This window comes from Argopecten irradians, chromosome 9 (genome assembly GCF_041381155.1).
Source record: "Argopecten irradians isolate NY chromosome 9, Ai_NY, whole genome shotgun sequence".
Taxonomy (NCBI): domain Eukaryota; kingdom Metazoa; phylum Mollusca; class Bivalvia; order Pectinida; family Pectinidae; genus Argopecten; species Argopecten irradians.
In genome coordinates this window covers 980477-1001956 of record NC_091142.1, presented here as the reverse complement: position 1 = coordinate 1001956, position 21480 = coordinate 980477, and the positions used below count along the sequence as shown (strand labels likewise).

At 37.6% G+C, this 21480-nt stretch overlaps 2 protein-coding genes across 5 annotated transcripts in view; one reads left to right on the top strand and one right to left on the bottom strand.

Annotated features, from left to right (window-relative positions):
- Positions 1–21480, top strand: part of LOC138331040 (aspartate--tRNA ligase, mitochondrial-like) — a 669399-nt gene that overhangs the window by 44998 nt on the left and 602921 nt on the right. The window lies entirely within an intron of this gene.
- LOC138331003 (acyl-CoA dehydrogenase family member 11-like) overlaps positions 1–21480 on the bottom strand; it is a 36232-nt gene that overhangs the window by 2966 nt on the left and 11786 nt on the right. Inside the window, exons 2-6 of the mRNA XM_069278463.1 lie at positions 14241–14476; positions 3481–3580; positions 900–1023; positions 497–639; positions 92–241 (exon numbers count right to left, since the gene is read on the bottom strand). Coding sequence (XP_069134564.1) covers positions 92–241; positions 497–639; positions 900–1023; positions 3481–3580; positions 14241–14476 — 753 coding nt within the window. The remainder of the gene's footprint in view (positions 1–91; positions 242–496; positions 640–899; positions 1024–3480; positions 3581–14240; positions 14477–21480) is intronic.

Below are 21480 nucleotides of genomic sequence, written 5' to 3'. Positions count from 1 at the left end.
TAAGGGTTATATTATCTCCCTTATACCATAATAGATGTAATCTAACTGCACCCATATATCCATATACACAACAAAGGAATCATGAGAATACCTTATGAGCAACTGTTCCATCCAGAAGAAGCTCTGCCGTAGGGACTTGTTTGGTTCCCAACTTGTTCTTTAGCTTCTGTATCTGAATGTTGTTCAGACTTCCATCTTCGTTGTGAACTTCCAAATAGAACAATGACAATCCACGTGTTCCCTGTAAAAAAAACATTCAGCAATTCTAAAACAAGTATTGTTAAATCTATGTATCTGACCAATATTATCCACCATTCATATTCCATTAACATCTTCTATACTTTGACAACTTAGAAACCAATTATATTCAACATATACATTTACACTGCATTCAGAGACTAAACTGCTGTAGTTATATATTAAAATTTAATGAAAAATATATTTTCTTGATAATAATACACTTCTGTTAAATTAATTTTGACCAATTTAATGCTACCTTTACAATATCTCCATCCTTCCCTACAACCCGGGCTAATGTGAATGTGATGTCAGCATCAGTTGCAGAGGAGAACCATTTGTAACCATGGAGACGAAAACTTCCATCTCCTTGTGGTATAGCAACAGTTTCAGTACCATTAGCTGTAAAATAAGTTCATTTCTGTAAAGTTTTCACAAGTTCCTTGTGGCCTGAAGCCAGAGTCAAAGTTCCTTATGGCTTGTAGCCAGAGGTCAAAGTTCATTGTAGCCAGTAGCCAGAGGTCAAAGTTCCTTGTGACCTATAGCCAGAGGTCAAATTCTTTGTGACTGGCAGTTCATAGACCATAGATTGGTTCATAGATTGGTCACTAAGTAATCATTTAAATATTTTTTTATAATTAATTGCTGTTCTGTATGCTTACCTACATCTGATCCACCTTTCCTTTCGGTCATCCATTGTCCAGATGTCCAGAATTGACTAGGCAGACGACTGGTCAAGTGTCCAAAAGCCCTTTCCTTCAACCAGGGGTAATCATTGGCAAGATTCTAAATTTAAAAATAAATAGTCATTAGGTAACTAAATTTATCTTAATATTTTTATTTAGTTTTAAAAGATGAATACTCACAAACAAGTATTTTTAAATCTACATAATTGATTATGAGTTCATCAGATTATTTAGTCTATAAATACAAGAATATGGTTGTACCTAGCTAATTGTAAGCCCCTGACTAATATAAAACTATTTAGGCATCCTCTATCTTTAAAATCTTTCTGGGTTTTTTTCCATCAATATTAGAATCTGATTAATCAAACTTTTCATCTATTTTTGTGTGTTTGTCAACAAAGTCAAGAACAAAATGTTTTCCATATCTTTTTTTAAAATAAATTACAGGTTCATTTCCTTGATTTCGGATACCTCAACAATATAAGTGGCACCATCAGTCATGGCAAGCGGGCACCAATAGAGACCGGAAGCCGACGCCATGAGGTAGACCTTACCCATCTGGTGTAGGCGACTGTCAATGGAAGAGTGGTACCTTCATATCTCGGCAGTGAAGTTTGAATTAAAGCAAGATTTCAAGTTACAAAAATTTCTGTCTTTGCATATTACAGACTTATCTCCCGGTATTGATTGTGACATAGTTATTTTGTAAATAAAACAATCATTGTTTAACCACTGTCATGTTACACTCACAAATACACAACAAAAGGGTGGATAACTCTTGGCAAAGACGGAAAATATCATGTATTGGTTATAATTTTTAAACTTTAACCTGTTGAAGAAATGATTACAAAATTTGTAGTAAACCTGAACTATAATGTCAATGTGCAACTAATTTAAAGATGCTCCACCGCTGACAAATGGTAATTTTTCACTATCAAAAACAGGAGCAGGCGATTTTGTATTTTTCTTCAGTTACAAAAGTTACTTACTATACACCATTACCACCATTGAAAAGTTTAAGCTTCTAATTTTACTTTAAGTTAAAAATATGAAAAATAATTAATTGCATCCCGAATAATTTCTGTGGCACTATATCCTATATGGAATGAAGTACAGATTGTGCAAGCATCAAAGGTAAAATAAATTATTTCATATTATTTTTTGTGTTAATTAGACATATATATACATAATTAAACACCAATTACTGTTCAAATGATGAGTATCATTTATGCTCTGTCGGCGGTGGAGCATCTTTAATGTGATAAATCTGATCTAAATTACATACAAAATTCATATGAGGATGGCATTATCAGTTTCTATCTCCTTACTCAATCTGATTGGCTCTTACTTAACTAATGACCTAGAATTCATTTTCTTTGTTTTTGAATTGACAGTCGCCTCAACCAAAAGGTGTCAGTATGAACTGCAATGTGTTATACACACAAAAGTTACAGGTAAGATTAGTCTTGCTATGGTTAATTGTAATGGTATCCATGACAATAGAAGATAATTGGTGTAAACATCAGAATTAAAACAAATATAACATTTCAACATTTTTGTTAATGATTTAGTAGCTAAAATTAAAACAAAGTCATGATGGATGGTTGCAATATGAAAACTTTTGGTAAAAAATCATAATTTATGTTAAAGTTGTATGGTCAATAACTTTTGCTCTTTTTGTCATAGTGAAAACTGTTTAAGTGTTATACATATATTTCTCCGTCTGTCTGAGTTTTAAACTTTCTAATTTTACCACTTTTTATAAAGTTGCAGCACAGGAAGTATTTTTAATTATAAAAGTAAAAAATCTTTTTAATGTGTATATGTGAAAAATAGGCTCGAAAGATGCCGAATCATTCCGAACTCTTCCGAACATCGTCGCGACAATCTCGAAGTAAAACGAGAGTTGTGAAACCAAAAGAAAATGTCAACAATTTTTCATAAACAAAACATGTGGTCGACCTCAGCAGACTCTATCTACAAGGAAAATAAAGCTTGCACTTTACAATATTTGATACACACAATATTTTACGGCAATGTGTAAATTGGATGTTTCAAATAATTGTGGAAACATACCAGCATAATTTGCTCATATTAGCCAGAAGGAAAATGTAAACAAACACATGTGCACTGACGCTAGTTACCTGGCTTTACACGTGCAGGTTGTGTCAAATGTCAGTCATGTGATATGATTCGGAATCCGACAAAACCTGAAGTCACTGAACATGGCGGTGATTGAAGGCGCTTTATTCAAAACCAGGAATTTATAATCCCTAAATTTCGGCTCTCTTATAGGCCGACATATGCTTTTGGGGAGCTAAATTATCAAGTTACATGTCAATGTTTAAATTTCAAATGTTTAAGTTACATATCGTTACAGTGAAATTAGCAGCAATATACATTTAAATAGTTAAGGTGGGTTCTACAAAGTAAAGAAACTACTGCTAACAATATGTCACAGAAAACAGAAGTGACAGAGTATGTATTTTATGTTGTGTTTTAGCCTCAGACAGCATTTCACCAGAGTAAAACAGATTAAACACATTAATGTCCTTACCTCCACTATTTTAGCAGCCCCATCTGTCATAGCAATGGGGCACGAGTATAAACCCGAAAAAGAGGCAAACAGGTAGACTTTCGCCATCTGGTGGAGACGACTGTCAATGAATGCAACAAACTTTCAGTTTTAATTTTTTTTAAATAATACACATCAGTGATGTCAGATTTCTAAACAACAACTTTAAGTAATACACATCAGTGATGTCAGATTTCTAAATGACAACCTTAAACAGGAAGTGTGTTCCAACATTATCTACCATCTTAATTAAGAATGTAAATTCGCTATACAATGTATTTATACATTTGCTATATTGGACCCAATACTTTACCCTAAAACAACTGGTCTATCTCCTCATTTCTAATGCATGGGTATTTTTATATGAAATGTATTGATTAGTTAAAATTGTCTGTTTGTCTATACTAACAAAGGAACAACAGTTCAACCACAAAAGTAAATCTATCCTCAGAAAATATCCTGGAACTGTGAAATCCTCTTAATATCATGCCCAATTTGTCAAGCAAAAATGTGATATTAAGAGAAATATGATATCAAGAGGAATGCGATATTAAGAGAAGTGTGATATTAACTGTTGGAAGTATATTTGGTCACTTGCATACATCAAAACAGGAGATGTCAACATGACAATGGAAGTTTCATAATCAATGTAATGGTTAGACAGTGTTTTCTGTACAGTACCTTGGGTAGTCATTTTAGCTTGAACAACATCTCCAGGACAGACTGTATTAATACACTTAACTGGTCTTTATAGAAAGGATTGTCTGTATGGACTATATGGAATTATGTCAGTATGACATAATAGTTGTCCTTAATTTCAAAATGATTCCCAATCTTAATATGTTTCATGTCAACTGCTTGTAGTAACAATAAGGATTTATAGTAAAATTCTGAAGAGAAACATTAATTATTACCTGTACTCTCTGATTTCCCTATCATCCTGTATGAAAAGTTCCACCTGTAAAATCTGGCGTCAACGAGATGTCAGTTTTTACTGAATTCCAGGTGGACCAAATTTTACGCCTCCCTTATACTATTTCTATACTATGAGGCGGATATGACACGGAATCCAGGCGTCATTTTTCGTTACATTCCAGGCGTCATTGTAAGAATGAGGCGTCATTTTTTTCTCCATTCCATGCGTCATTTTTAGTTAGATTCCGGGCGTCATTTTTAGTTAGATTCCGGGCGTCATTTTCAGCTGAGGCGTCATTTTGTCAATTCCAGGCGTAATTTTTTCGTTAAATTCCGGGTGTCATTTTGCAACTGAGGCGTCATTTTCCTCCATTCCAGGCGTCATTTTTCGTTAAATTCCAGGCGTCATTTTGTGACTGAGGCGTCATTTTCCTCCATTCCAGGCGTCATTTTTTGTTTTATTCCGGGCGTCATTGTGGGACTGCTGACGTCATTCCAGGTGTCAATCATTTTAGAAATCCAGGCATTATTTAGAGATTCTGAAAGATTCAAGGCACCATTTTCTGTATTTACGTTTTTTAGTGGGTTTCTTCAGTATAATGAACAAATTCCTTGAGTAGTTCAACAGTGGGATGTATCTGATTATACATGTGAACATACATTGTATTTTCGTAACTTTGACCAATTGGTTTAAATTTTCTTTCTAAACGTTTTCTTTAGGACTGTTAAAATATATTTGGAAAACAAACAAGAGGCCCAGAGGGCCTGTATCGCTCACCTGGTTTGTAATGCCAAGTTATGTTCTGAATACAGGTTCATTGTTTCTTTTCTGAAGGAATTTTAATATTAACCTCTAAATCCCCTATTGGGCCCCACCCCTCCTGCCCCCAGGGGGTCAGAGCCAAACATTATACAAGTTCTGTTCCCCTTCCCCCAAGGATGTTTATGGCCAAATTTGGTCACAATCCAAGTAAAACTCTAGGACATGTAGCGATTTATAGGATTTACCTCTATTTCCCCTATTGGGCCCCGCCCCTCCTGCCCCCGGGGGATCAGAGCCAAAATTTATACAAGTTCTGTTCCCCTTCCCCCAAGGATGTTTGTGGCCAAATTTGGTTACAATCCATGTAGAACTCTATGACTAGTAGCGATTAAATTTACCTCTATTTCCCCTATTGGGCCCCGCCCCTCCTGCCCCTGGGGGATCAGAGCCAAAATTTATACAAGTTCTATTCCCCTTCCCCCAAGGATGTTTGTGGCTAATTTTGGTTACAATCCATGCAGAACTCTAGGACTAGTAGCGATTTAAAGGATTTACCTCTATTTCCCCTATTGGGCCCCGCCCCTCCTGCCCCCAGGGGGTCAGAGCCAAAATTTATACAAGTTCTGTTTGCCCTCCCCCAAGGATGATTGTGGCTAAATTTGGTTACAATCCATGTAAAACTCTAGGACATGTAGCGATATAAAGGATTTACCTCTATTTCCCCTATTGGTCCCCGCCCCTCTTGCCCCCAAGGGGTCAGAGCCAAAATTTATACAAGTTCTGTTCCCCTTCCAAAATGGATCTTTGTGGCCAAATTTGGTTACAATCCCTGCAGAACTCTATGACTAGTAGCGGTTTAAAGGATTTACCTCTATTTCCCTTATTGGGCCCCGCCCCTCCTGCCCCAGGGGAGTCAGAGCCAAAATTTATTCAAGTTCTGTTCGCCCTCCCCCAAGGATGTTTGTGGCTAATTTTGGTTACAATCCATGCAGAACTCTAGGACAAGTAGGGATTTATAGGATTTACCTCTATTTCCCCTATTGGGCCCCGCCCCTCCTGCCCCAGGGGGGTCAGAGCCAAAATTTATACAAGTTCTGTTCGCCCTCCCCCAAGGATGATTGTGGCCAAATTTGGTTACAATCCATGCAGAACTCTATGACTAGTAGCGATTTAAAGGAAATGTTGACGGACGGACGGACGACGGACGACGGACGCCGCGCCATGACATAAGCTCACCGGCCCTTTGGGCCAGGTGAGCTAATAAAAATTAACATTTTACTTACCAAAAACAAGCACAATAATGTCATATGGTATATTTTAACTTATTTCCTGTTTTTCCATAGGATTTCAACTGGCTTGATCTCCCTTTTCAAATTTCCCAACAAGCTTTAGCTTCTTGCTTCTTTCCCCCACAGAAATATTAGCTAGCATCTTCTTCCAAGAAAATACAGACAAACATTTTTGTCATTATATGGGTAATATATTCCTGTATATATCCAGCACTTCACAGATTTGGTAGAAAAATAATACAGATATATAATCCAAGTAAAGGTGTGTAGCAGTTACCAGTTTGTAAAACCAACTCTTTGTGAGATTTCTAACAGTTCAGTGGCATGGGTCAGGGAAGGGAGTGGGCGTGGGGTGCCCGACAGGGAAACCAGGCCAATGTTTTTAGAAATAGTTTTAATTTATGCATCATTCTTTGCTGATATTTGACAATCAGTATCATTTAAATGTGGTGCATTAGATAGTGTTACACTAGGGAAAAACATATCCGGCCCTATAACCAATAAACCATAGATTTAATCCCTAAAAACCCATTGGTTCCCCTAGCTAAGGGCATGTTGACCCCTGGGTTGCTGAGACTGGACTGTGCTGACTCATGATAAATGTACTGTGCATAGCACTCCTTAGTCTTGACCTGTAGACATTTCCACATGCTGGGCATAGCTATATACTGTACATGTATAACACTTTATGGAATTAAGAGTTTACAGAGAATTAGATTATCTAAATCTCTGATTGCATATTATGTTTATTTCTCTGGTTGGATCAAATAGAGGGAAAGACAGAATGTATATATCTGTAAGTTTCCCAACAAACTTGAACTTTAGATTAGATATTGTTAGTCAACCCCAGTATTACATGTAAATTCATATATAAATCTTGATATTCCACAATGTCAAGTAAAATTGAGGTTTATGCAATTTCATTATGTTGCTTGGTTTAATATTTCTGAGAATAAGATCTTTTACATTACACTTGATACCTTGCAATTCTCAAGTGATATGTTTACTAATTTCGCCATTAACATTTTATTATTGTGTCTGTTGCATGAAAAACTTGTTGAAGAAAGGTTTTGGTGAGTTTGAAATGATTAATCTGTCTAAAATGATACCAGTCACTTAAAGTAGAAAATCAGTGACTTGATCAGTCATCCAAGTCCAGGTTCAAAAATACTTCATATTTTAGAAGCTCACTGAGAAGTTAAATGCCCTCTCAACAAGTTTAGAAAAACTCCAAAGAAATATGACGCCTCTGTCCCTTCTTTCATATAAAAAAATGCTGTCTCCTCCTAGAAAATTCCGCCTATTCCTTGAATATGACGCCCATCACATAAAAATGCCGCCTCATACAAGAAAATTCCGCCTTCATCTTGAATATGACGTCTTCTTCTGAAATATGACGCCCGCTTCACATTAAAAATGACGCCTCCTTCCAGGAAATGACGCTTTTTCCTTGAATATGACGCCCATCACATGAAAAATGACGCTCCAATGAGTAGGCAGCACTGAGCAGGAATTTTGGCTACATGACGCCTCCTGCTCAATACCGCCTGGAATTTTCAATTTACAAGCGGTTTCCACCCCACTGACGCCATAATGACAGGCGTCATCCGCCTGAAATTTTCATACAGGATATGCTATGGATATGATGCCTCCATCTGGACAGAAACATTAATTATTACCTGTACTCTCTGATTTCCCTATCATACGCTATAGATATGATGCCTCCCTCTGGACAGAAACATTAAATATTACCTGTACTCTCTGATTTCCCTATCATATGCTATAGATATGATGCCTCCCTCTGGACAGAAACATTAATTATTACCTGTACTCTCTGATTTCCCTATCATACGCTATAGATATGATGCCTCCATCTGGACAGAAACATTAATTATTACCTGTACTCTCTGATTTCCCTATCATACGCTATAGATATGATGCCTCCATCTGGACAGAAACATTAATTATTACCTATAATCTCTGATTTCCCTATCATATGCTATAGATATGATGCCTCCCCCTGGACAGAAACATTAATTATTACCTGTACGCTCTGATTTCCCTATCATACGCTATAGATATGATGCCTCCCCCTGAACAGAAACATTAATTATTACCTGTTATCTCTGATTTCCCTATTATATGCTATAGATATGATGCCTCCCCCTGGACAGAAACATTAATTATTACCTGTACGCTCTGATTTCCCTATCATAAGCTATAGATATGATGCCTCCCTCTGGACAGAAACATTAATTATTACCTGTAATCTCTGATTTCCCTATCATACGCTATAGATATGATGCCTCCCCCTGGACAGAAACATTAATAATAACCTGTACGCTCTGATTTCCCTATCATACGCTATAGATATGATGCCTCCCTCTGGACAGAAACATTAATTATTACCTGTACGCTCTGATTTCCCTATCATACGTTATAGATATGATGCCTCCCCCTGGACAGAAACATTAATTATTACCTGTAATCTCTGATTTCCCTATCATATGCTATAGATATGATGCCTCCACCTGGACAGAAACATTAATTATTACCTGTACTCTCTGATTTCCCTATCATACACTATAGATATGATGCCTCCCCCTGGACAGAAACATTAATTACTACCTGTGCGCTCTGATTTCTCTATCATACGCTATAGATATGATGCCTCCCCCTGGACAGAAACATTAATTACTACCTGTGCGCTCTGATTTCTCTATCATACGCTATAGATATGATGCCTCCCCCCTGGACAGAAACATTAATTACTACCTGTACACTGTGATTTCCCTATCATATCCTATAGATATGATGCCTCCACCTGGACAGAAACATTAATTATACCTGTCTTGATTCCCTACATACTAATGATGCTCCCTGTACTACTGTCTCTGATTTCCCTATCATACGCTATAAATATGATGCCTCCCCCTGGACAGAAACATTAATTACTACCTGTGCGCTCTGATTTCTCTATCATACGCTATAGATATGATGCCTCCCCCTGGACAGAAACATTAATTATTACCTGTAATCTCTGATTTCCCTATCATACGCTATAGATATGATGCCTCCCCCTGGACAGAAACATTAATTATTACCTGTACTCTCTGATTTCCCTATCATATGCTATAGATATGATGCCTCCCCCTGGACAGAAACATTATTTATTACCTGTACGCTCTGATTTCCCTATCATATGCTGTAGATATGATGCCTCCCCCTGGACAGAAACATTAATTATTACCTGTACGCTCTGATTTCCCTATCATATGCTATAGATTTGATGCCTCCCCCTGGACAGAAACATTAATTATTACCTGTAATCTCTGATTTCCCTATCATATGCTATAGATATGATGCCTCCCCCTGGACAGAAACATTAATTATTACCTGTAATCTCTGATTTCCCTATCATATGCTATAGATATGATGCCTCCCCCTGGACAGAAACATTAATTATTACCTGTAATCTCTGATTTCCATATCATACGCTATAGATATGATGCCTCCCCCTGGACAGAAACATTAATTATTACCTGTAATCTCTGATTTCCCTATCATACGCTATAGATATGATGCCTCCCCCTGGACAGAAACATTAATTATTACCTGTAATCTCTGATTTCCCTATCATATGCTATAGATATGATGCCTCCCCCTGGACAGAAACATTAATTATTACCTGTAATCTCTGATTTCCCTATCATATGCTATAGATATGATGCCTCCCCCTGGACAGAAACATTAATTATTACCTGTACTCTCTGATTTCCCTATCATATGCTATAGATATGATGCCTCCCCCTGGACAGAAACATTAATTATTACCTGTACGCTCTGATTTCCCTATCATATGCTATAGATATGATGCCTCCCCCTGGACAGAAACATTAATTATTACCTGTAATCTCTGATTTCCATATCATACGCTATAGATATGATGCCTCCCCTGGACAGAAACATTAATTATTACCTGTAATCTCTGATTTCCCTATCATACGCTATAGATATGATGCCTCCCCCTGGACAGAAACATTAATTATTACCTGTACTCTCTGATTTCCCTATCATATGCTATAGATATGATGCCTCCCCCTGGACAGAAACATTAATTATTACCTGTACTCTCTGATTTCCCTATCATATGCTATAGATATGATGACTCCCCCTGGACAGAAACATTAATTACTACCTGTACGCTGTGATTTCTCTATCATACGCTATAGATATGATGCCTCCCCCTGGACAGAAACATTAATTATTACCTGTACGCTCTGATTTCCCTATCATACGCTATAGATATGATGCCTCCCCCTGAACAGAAACATTAATTATTACCTGTAATCTCTGATTTCCCTATTATATGCTATAGATATGATGCCTCCCCCTGGACAGAAACATTAATTATTACCTGTACGCTCTGATTTCCCTATCATAAGCTATAGATATGATGCCTCCCTCTGGACAGAAACATTAATTATTACCTGTAATCTCTGATTTCCCTATCATACGCTATAGATATGATGCCTCCCCCTGGACAGAAACATTAATAATAACCTGTACGCTCTGATTTCCCTATCATACGCTATAGATATGATGCCTCCCTCTGGACAGAAACATTAATTATTACCTGTACGCTCTGATTTCCCTATCATACGTTATAGATATGATGCCTCCCCCTGGACAGAAACATTAATTATTACCTGTAATCTCTGATTTCCCTATCATATGCTATAGATATGATGCCTCCACCTGGACAGAAACATTAATTATTACCTGTACTCTCTGATTTCCCTATCATACGCTATAGATATGATGCCTCCCCCTGGACAGAAACATTAATTACTACCTGTGCGCTCTGATTTCTCTATCATACGCTATAGATATGATGCCTCCCCCTGGACAGAAACATTAATTACTACCTGTGCGCTCTGATTTCCCTATCATACGCTATAGATATGATGCCTCCCCCTGGACAGAAACATTAATTACTACCTGTACACTGTGATTTCCCTATCATATCCTATAGATATGATGCCTCCACCTGGACAGAAACATTACTTATTACCTGTACTCTCTGATTTCCCTATCATACGCTATAAATATGATGCCTCCCCCTGGACAGAAACATTAATTACTACCTGTGCGCTCTGATTTCTCTATCATACGCTATAGATATGATGCCTCCCCCTGGACAGAAACATTAATTATTACCTGTAATCTCTGATTTCCCTATCATACGCTATAGATATGATGCCTCCCCCTGGACAGAAACATTAATTATTACCTGTACTCTCTGATTTCCCTATCATATGCTATAGATATGATGCCTCCCCCTGGACAGAAACATTATTTATTACCTGTACGCTCTGATTTCCCTATCATATGCTGTAGATATGATGCCTCCCCCTGGACAGAAACATTAATTATTACCTGTACACTCTGATTTCCCTATCATATGCTATAGATTTGATGCCTCCCCCTGGACATAAACATTAATTATTACCTGTAATCTCTGATTTCCCTATCATATGCTGTAGATATGATGCCTCCCCCTGGACAGAAACATTAATTAATACCTGTACGCTCTGATTTCCCTATCATATGCTATAGATTTGATGCCTCCCCCTGGACAGAAACATTAATCATTACCTGTAATCTCTGATTTCCATATCATACGCTATAGATATGATGCCTCCCTCTGGACAGAAACATTAATTATTACCTGTAATCTCTGATTTCCCTATCATACGCTATAGATATGATGCCTCCCCCTGGACAGAAACATTAATTATTACCTGTAATCTCTGATTTCCCTATCATATGCTATAGATATGATGCCTCCCTCTGGACAGAAACATTAATTATTACCTGTAATCTCTGATTTCCTTATCATATGCTATAGATATGATGCCTCCCCCTGGACAGAAACATTAATAATTACCTGTACTCTCTGATTTCCCTATCATATGCTATAGATATGATGACTCCCCCTGGACAGAAACATTAATTACTACCTGTACGCTGTGATTTCTCTATCATACGCTATAGATATGATGCCTCCCCCTGGACAGAAACATTAATAATTACCTGTACTCTCTGATTTCCCTATCATATGCTATAGATATGATGACTCCCCCCTGGACAGAAACATTAATTATTACCTGTACGCTCTGATTTCCCTATCATACGCTATAAATATGATGCCTCCCCCTGGACAGAAACATTAATTATTACCTGTAATCTCTGGTTTCCTATCATACGCTATAAATATGATGCCTCCCCCTGGACAGAAACATTAATTACTACCTGTACGCTGTGATTTCTCTATCATACGCTATAGATATGATGCCTCCCCCTGGACAGAAACATTAATTATTACCTGTCCGCTCTGATTTCCCTATCATAAGCTATAGATATGATGCCTTCCCCTGGAGAGAAACATTAATAATTACCTGTACTCTCTGATTTCCCTATCATATGCTATAGATATGATGCCTCCCCCTGGACAGAAACATTAATTATTACCTGTAATCTCTGATTTCCCTATCATACGCTATAGATATGATGCCTCCCCCTGGACAGAAACATCAATAATTACCTGTAATCTCTGATTTCCCTATCATATGCTATAGATATGATGCCTCCCTCTGGACAGAAACATTAATTATTACCTGTAATCTCTGATTTCCCTATCATATGCTATAGATATGATGCCTCCCCCTGGACAGAAACATTAATAATTACCTGTACTCTCTGATTTCCCTATCATATGCTATAGATATGATGACTCCCCCTGGACAGAAACATTAATTATTACCTGTCCGCTCTGATTTCCCTATCATAAGCTATATATATGATGCCTTCCCCTGGAGAGAAACATTAATAATTACCTGTACTCTCTGATTTCCCTATCATATGCTATAGATATGATGCCTCCCTCTGGACAGAAACATTAATTATTACCTGTAATCTCTGATTTCCCTATCATACGCTATAGATATGATGCCTCCCCCTGGACAGAAACATTAATTATTACCTGTCCGCTCTGATTTCCCTATCATAAGCTATAGATATGATGCCTTCCCCTGGAGAGAAACATTAATAATTACCTGTACTCTCTGATTTCCCTATCATATGCTATAGATATGATGCCTCCCTCTGGACAGAAACATTAATTATTACCTGTAATCTCTGATTTCCCTATCATACGCTATAGATATGATGCCTCCCCCTGGACAGAAACATTAATTATTACCTGTAATCTCTGATTTCCCTATCATATGCTATAGATATGATGCCTCCCTCTGGACAGAAACATTAATTATTACCTGTAATCTCTGATTTCCCTATCATATGCTATAGATATGATGCCTCCCCCTGGACAGAAACATTAATAATTACCTGTACTCTCTGATTTCCCTATCATATGCTATAGATATGATGACTCCCCCTGGACAGAAACATTAATTACTACCTGTACGCTGTGATTTCTTTATCATACGCTATAGATATGATGCCTCCCCCTGGACAGAAACATTAATTATTACCTGTCCGCTCTGATTTCCCTATCATAAGCTATAGATATGATGCCTTCCCCTGGAGAGAAACATTAATTATTACCTGTAATCTCTTATTTCCCTATCATATGCTATAGATATGATGCCTCCTCCTGAAGAGAAACATTAATTATTACCTGTACTCTCTGATTTCCCTATCATAAGCTATAGATATGATGCCTCCCCCTGGACAGAAACATTAATTATTACCTGTACTCTCTGATTTCCCTATCATACGCTATAGATATGATGCCTTCCTCTGCAGCAATATCATGCATCCTTTTCCATGCCGGACATGTGACCAGACGGTCAATACGTTGTCCCCAGGGGTCAAAATGCTCAACATATGGAAGCTGTAGATCACATTGCAGACCAAGGTCAATTATTTTGGAGGTCACTCTCTGTCCAAATTTGTGTAAGTCAGGTTCAACTGTTGAAGTGAATATCTGTAGAAAGTAAAATAATGTAATTGAATGATTATCATGAAAAAAAGATCAATATCAAGGCATCATAACAGCACTTCAACACATAACACTCTGAATATTTCAAACTTGAATCTTTCAGACAGACATATGAAGTATATGCATCTAATTATAAAACTGTTACTGCTGGTGTACCCCAAGGATCTAATCTTGGCCAATATTTTTATATAAACAATTTAATTTGTGAAATCCAGACTAAATATGTTAAAGTTGTATCTCCTGTAATTTTCACTCTAACAAATTGTTGTAAAACATATGGATGTATATATTGTTAAAATGCTTCAGATTCATACCATTCAGATAGAGGGAAATGTTGCCATGCATTTCAAAAGCGGACAAAGATCAACAGCATGATATCGGATATCAGAGTTGCATCACGTGACCGACATCGGTGATACCCGTATAGATCATAACTTTCCGAATCCTGTCACATGGCCAAAATCTTTAATTACTTTGTAAATATTTTGTTTTGTATTCACAAAATTATCAAATAATTAAATATAAATATTAATTTTCGACGTGTACACGTTTAATTTAGCACGGAAATCTCTGATTTGTTCCAATTTATTCCGATCTGTACAGGTATTGCTAATGTTGGTCAGGTGATATGATTCGGGAAATTCCAATCTGTACTGGTATTGTCAATGTTGGTCATGTGATGCAATTCAGTTTTCCTATATTATCCGAAAGTGTGAAACATGGCGTTGACTGCAGCGTTTCTTTCAAAACATGTTATATTTCATGCAAAATTAACAACTATGTCTATAGTATATTGGTGCTTTTATGGATCTGAACCATCATATATAAGCATCCATATTCCCACATTGTATGTTTTATGACAGTTTGCGATGGTGAAAATTACAAGAAATACAACTTTAAATGATTTGCTCATATATAAGCATCCAGCATATTCACACATTGTATGTTTTATGACAGTTTGCTAATGTGAAAATTACTAGAAATACAACTTTAAATGATATCCAAGATGTAGAGCCAACGCCGTCGTAGTATGATTAACATTAACTATGATAATTCAATATCATAACCGTGAGGGAAGTTGTTTGATTTAATACAGCTGTTTTGTTGATAATATAGACAAGTCACATTGGAGTTAACATTCTCAAATTTATATTAGAGTTAACGTTCTTGCTTGCATTGTACATTCCCACAAATGAAATTTGTCCGCAATTTGTATACTATAGCAGATAATTTTATTGGTATTGTATCCTGATGAAGTCCAAACCAGGCAAAACCGGTAGACCTACATGTACTACCTGAACAAACCTTAAACACACCCGCCTCCTTTCTGTTGAGATTGTCTCTTCTAAATCAACTTTAAATGATTTGCTCATGCTACATCTCTATAATTATGTTATGATGATGTAGCTGTTCCTGGATCCAAATGATGACTTACAGCTGAGGCTATTAAGGTTGCCGTATTCGACCCAATAAGAGCCCATGTCCCTATGGGAGATTTCAGAAAAGATGGCGTGACGTCACAGAAAATTTACATCTGGGTCCTCAAAGGTACAAACACAGTATGGTGACTTATTAAATAAAAACAATAACAGATACATATAATCCCTGCTACACAATCGATACTTTGACAAAAGTATACACATTCATACTTGCAAATTCCGATTTTACAATTGTTTCTTATCGTTTCAGAGGTTACAGACATTTATATTTTTATATTTACAATTGTTTATTGCTAAATATATTTGTGTAGATTTAGTGTTAAAGCCAGCTTAAGCTTGAGAAGCGGTGTCTGGCCGTCACAGTATCCGTTTTTTCTTCACAGGTAGAAATCCATGTTGTGAAAAAGTTATGAATAGATAATTTATTTTATTGTGTAATTTTCTGTTATACATGAAATAGCTATTTACAACTATTAAATATAACGAAATGTGAACCACCTTGCCAGACCACGGCTGCTCGTGCATGGCTTCGAAATTCGGGCCACAGCCCATAGTTGAGAATTTAATAATATATATACGTAATTACCAACACATATCTCAATAAGTACTAATAAAAGATATATATTTCGTTCTTTACCATGTATATCTTGTTTTAAAGGAATGCTATAAACCACTGTGTTACATTATAAGCAGATCTACCCAATGTACATGTTAACGTAAACGTATGGCTGCCAATATCTCGAAAAAGACAAGAGGCCCATGGGCCTTAACGGTCACCCGAGTTAGAATATATAATGAAACAAATAATGAAACAAAATTAAAGACATATAAACACTATATGCTGGGCCTTGAAGTTGGTCAGTGATTTATAAATTTGACTTTTTAGACTATGTAGAGTATTTGCTTCCATCAAACCTGTGAACTTAGAGGTATGTTTTTGAAATTTTAATCATTTTGACCCTTTGGTCCTGCCCCTCTGGTACCCCAGGGGGTCATCGAGGACGGATATGGATGTTAAAATGCTATATCTTAGGCTAATAATTCTAATCAAGTTTGACTAATTTCCTTTGAAAATTGGGCAGAATGTTCACAAATATGTTTTTCTATATAAAGTAAAGTAAAGTTGACCCTCCCCAGGGGGTAACATGAGACCCAAAGGTCATATAATTCACAATTTTTATAAAACACCTTAAGACCTTTCCATCTATAATTATTTGATTCTACTAGTTCCAGAATTTTAGAAGGTTTTTAAAGTTTTAGCCTATTTGACCCTTTTTTAGCCCCGCCCCTCTGCTCCCAGGGGGTCTGTCAGGACCAATGTGGATATGATATTAAAATGCTATCTCAGGCTAATAATTTAACCAAGTTTTACTCATTTCCTATGAAAATTGAGCAAAAAATGCTCATAAATGTGTTTTCCCTATATAAACTATAGTTAACTTGACCCCCTCCCCAAGGGGAAACATGAGACCCCAGGGTCATATAATTCACAATTTTTATAAAGGACCTTAAGACCTTTCTATTTATGAAAAGTATTTGATTCTACCATATCCAGAATTTTAGAAGAATATTTTGAAGTTTTAGCCTATTTGACCTTTTTTGGCCCCGCCCCTCTGCCCCCAGGGTGTCGGCCTGGACCAATATGGATATAATGTTAAAATTCTATCTCAGGCTAATAATTCTAACCAAGTTTGACTCATTTCCAATGAAAATTGAGCAAAAAATGCTTATAAATGTGTTTTCCCTATAAAAACTACAGTAAACTTGACTCCCTCCCCAGGGGGAAACGTGATTTCACAACTTTTGTAAAGGACCTTAAGATCTTTCTATCTATGAAGAGTATTTGATCCTACCACATCTGCGAGTAGAGAAGAAGATTTTTGAAATTTTACTCAATTTTACCCCTTTTGGCCTCTCCCACAGCCCCCTGGGGGGTGGGGACCATATAATTCACGATTTTGATTGGCCTTATGCCTTAGAAGGTTTGTGCAAAATTTCATTGAAATTGCTTCAGCAAGTTTGGAGAAGAAGTCGAAAATGTAAATTGTTTACGGACATACGACGGACGACGACGGACAAAAGGCGATTAGAATAGGTCTCAGGTGACCTAAAAATGGTGAAATTGTTCAGTTTTAATGCTGTAAAGTTTATTTTTTAATTTCAGTCGCTTTTATTTCATGGGCTGCTAAATGAAGTCTCAAATTGAAGTGATATTATTTTTAAATAATTTGAATACATGTTAGATAGACTACTTTTAGATTAATGAATACAGATTGTAATACTGTAAATGCCAACCAGGACACATTACGCACGGCTTCGAAAATCCTCAAATACTCAAAGTTTTGTTTAAAAATATGATAAAAAGTAACTATAAACTGACTCATTTGTATGTCATAAACTAAATTACAAAATTTCTGATGAAACAAGAGGCCCAGAGGGCCTGTATCGCTCACCTGGTTTGTAATGCCAAGTAATGTTCTAAATAAAGGTTCATTGTTTCTTTTCTGAAGGAATTCGAATATTTACCTCTAATTCACCTACTGGGCCCTACCCATCCTATCCCCGGGGGGTCAGAGCCAACATTTATAGAAGTTCTGTTCCCCTTCCCCCATGGATGTTTGTGGCCAAATTTGGTCACAATCCATGCAGAACTCTAGGACAAGTAGCGATTTATAGGATTTACCTCTATTTCCCCTATTGGGCCCCGCCCCTCCTGCCCCCGAGGGGGGGGGGGGGTCAGAGCCAAACTTTATACAAGTTCTGTTCCCCTTCCCCCAAGGATGTTTGTGGCCAAATTTGGTTACAATCCATGCAGAACTCTAGGACAAGTAGCGATTTATAGGATTTACCTCTATTTCCCCTATTGGGCCCCGCCCCTCCTGCCCCCAGGGGGTCAGAGCCAAACATTATACAAGTTCTGTTCCCCTTCCCCCAAGGATGTTTGTGGCCAAATTTGGTTACAATCCATGCAGAACTCTAGGACAAGTAGCGATTTATAGGATTTACCTCTATTTCCCCTATTGGGCCCCGCCCCTCCTGCTCCCGGGGGGTCAGAGCCAAACTTTATACAAGTTCTGTTCCCCTTCCCCCAAGGATGTTTGTGGCCAAATTTGGTTACAATCCATGCAGAACTCTAGGACAAGTAGCGATTTATAGGATTTACCTCTATTTCCCCTATTGGGCCCCACCCCTCCTGCCCCCGGGGGGTCAGAGCCAACATTTATAGAAGTTCTGTTCCCCTTCCCCCAAGGATGTTTGTGGCCAAATTTGGTCACAATCCATGCAGAACTCTAGGACAAGTAGCGATTTATAGGATTTACCTCTATTTCCCCTATTGGGCCCCACCCCTCCTGCCCCCGGGGGGTCAGAGCCAACATTTATAGAAGTTCTGTTCCCCTTTCCCCAAGGATGTTTGTGGCCAAATTTGGTCACAATCCATGCAGAACTCTAGGACAAGTAGCGATTTATAGGATTTACCTCTATTTCCCCTATTGGGCCCCACCCCTCCTGCCCCCGGGGGGTCAGAGCCAACATTTATAGAAGTTCTGTTCCCCTTTCCCCAAGGATGTTTGTGGCCAAATTTGGTCACAATCCATGCAGAACTCTAGGACAAGTAGCGATTTATAGGATTTACCTCTATTTCCCCTATTGGGCCCCCGCCCCTCCTGCCCCCGGGGGGTCAGAGCCAAACTTTATACAAGTTCTGTTCCCCTTCCCCAAGGATGTTTGTGGCCAAATTTGGTTACAGTCCATGCAAAACTCTAGGACAAGTAGCGATTTATAGGATTTACCTCTATTTCCCCTATTGGGCCCGGCCCTCATGCCCCCGGGGGTTAGAGCCTAACTTTATACAAGTTCTGTTCCCCTTCTCCCAAAGATGTTTGTGGCCAAATCTTAATCACAATCCATGCAGAACTCTAGAACAAGTAGCGGTTTATAGGATTTACCTCTATTTCCCCTATTGGGCCCCCGCCCCTCCTGCCCACGGGGGGTCAGAGCCAAACTTTATACAAGTTCTTTTCCCCTACCCCCAAGGATGTTTGTGGCCAAATTTGGTTACAATCCATGCAGAACTCTAGGACAAGTAGCGATTTATAGGATTTACCTCTATTTCCCCTATTGGGCCCCGCCCCTCCTGCACCCGGGGGGTCAGAGCCAAACTTTATACAAGTTCTGTTCCCCTTCCCCCAAGGATGTTTGTGGCCAAATTTGGTTACAATCCATGCAGAACTCTATGACTAGTAGCGATTTAAAGGAAATGTTGACGGACGGACGACGGACGGACGACGGACGACGGACGACGGACGCCGCGCCATGACATAAGCTCACCGGCCCATCGGGCCAGGTGAGCTAAAAATTATCCAGAATACGTAATTTTGTGACTCTGAAAAAGGTCTCGGCAGTACTGTACGTAATGGCTGCCGTGCGCTTGGGGTAATCTACGAAAGCAAACTTTAATTTGGTCATAATCACACATCGTAAGGTGTTTTACCAAGTGAGACTAAGAAAACAGTAATCACTTATTAAAATTTCAGTATGATATTTGCGGAACTTTAATTTGTAATTTCAAGCTGATATTTGCAATATTCTGTCAATGTTTATACATAATGGCGACCATGTTTTTTCTCGTGGCGATCGAAAATGGAGTATAAACATCGTAAAATATATGAATACCATATGATTATATCTACCGGTATATATTATTGTTACATATTTTTATCTACACTTTTTGAAATTAAGATAAAGCAACAATTCTCGGATTGCCATACTATTTATTACAATAAAATGTAAACAAACATCGAAGCAGCTGTGTTCCCACCATGTTAATGTGTAAAGATATTCGGAGTTGTACCTTTGAGCGCCCGGATGTACCTTTGTGTGACGTCATCGCCATCTTTTTCTGAAATCTCCTATAAGCGCCCCTCCCCATTTTTGAGGACTCAATTTCGATTGCCCAGACATAAATAAAGACCAAAAACTACACAAAACTGTAATAATTTCACCTTTGCATTTTTTTCAATTTTTAAAAGCCCTGGGCGCTTATTGGGTCGAATACGGTAAGGGTAATATTTTGGTTATCTGTTAATTATTTGAAAATTAAATTGATTTATTTTCTGTTTAATTCTACTTTTTACATGGAGCAATTAATCATATTGAGACATCTATGAAATTTACTTGATAATGATAAATTTACTGATCCCAGATCTATCCTTTTTATGTAACTATCTGATCAAAAATTTCTTTTTTATTGCTCAAATTACATTAACTACAGAAATCTTATAAAACTATTTATTCTACACTTGTCCTGTTAATCGAATATGATTTAATGTTATTTTGCAGAGCCTATCTTCATTCGCTACGATACACAGCTAGTAATCAAATGTGTCACAAAAGAATGCCGTAGACACACTCTCTAAATAAAGAACTGTCGCTTCCGTCAAGTTTTTTTGTTAATACTCTATTTAGTAAACAGTTAACAGGCAATATGTTGTTTTATTTGGATAATGCTTCACGCAATATAAATAATATTAGATCGCCATCACATGTACG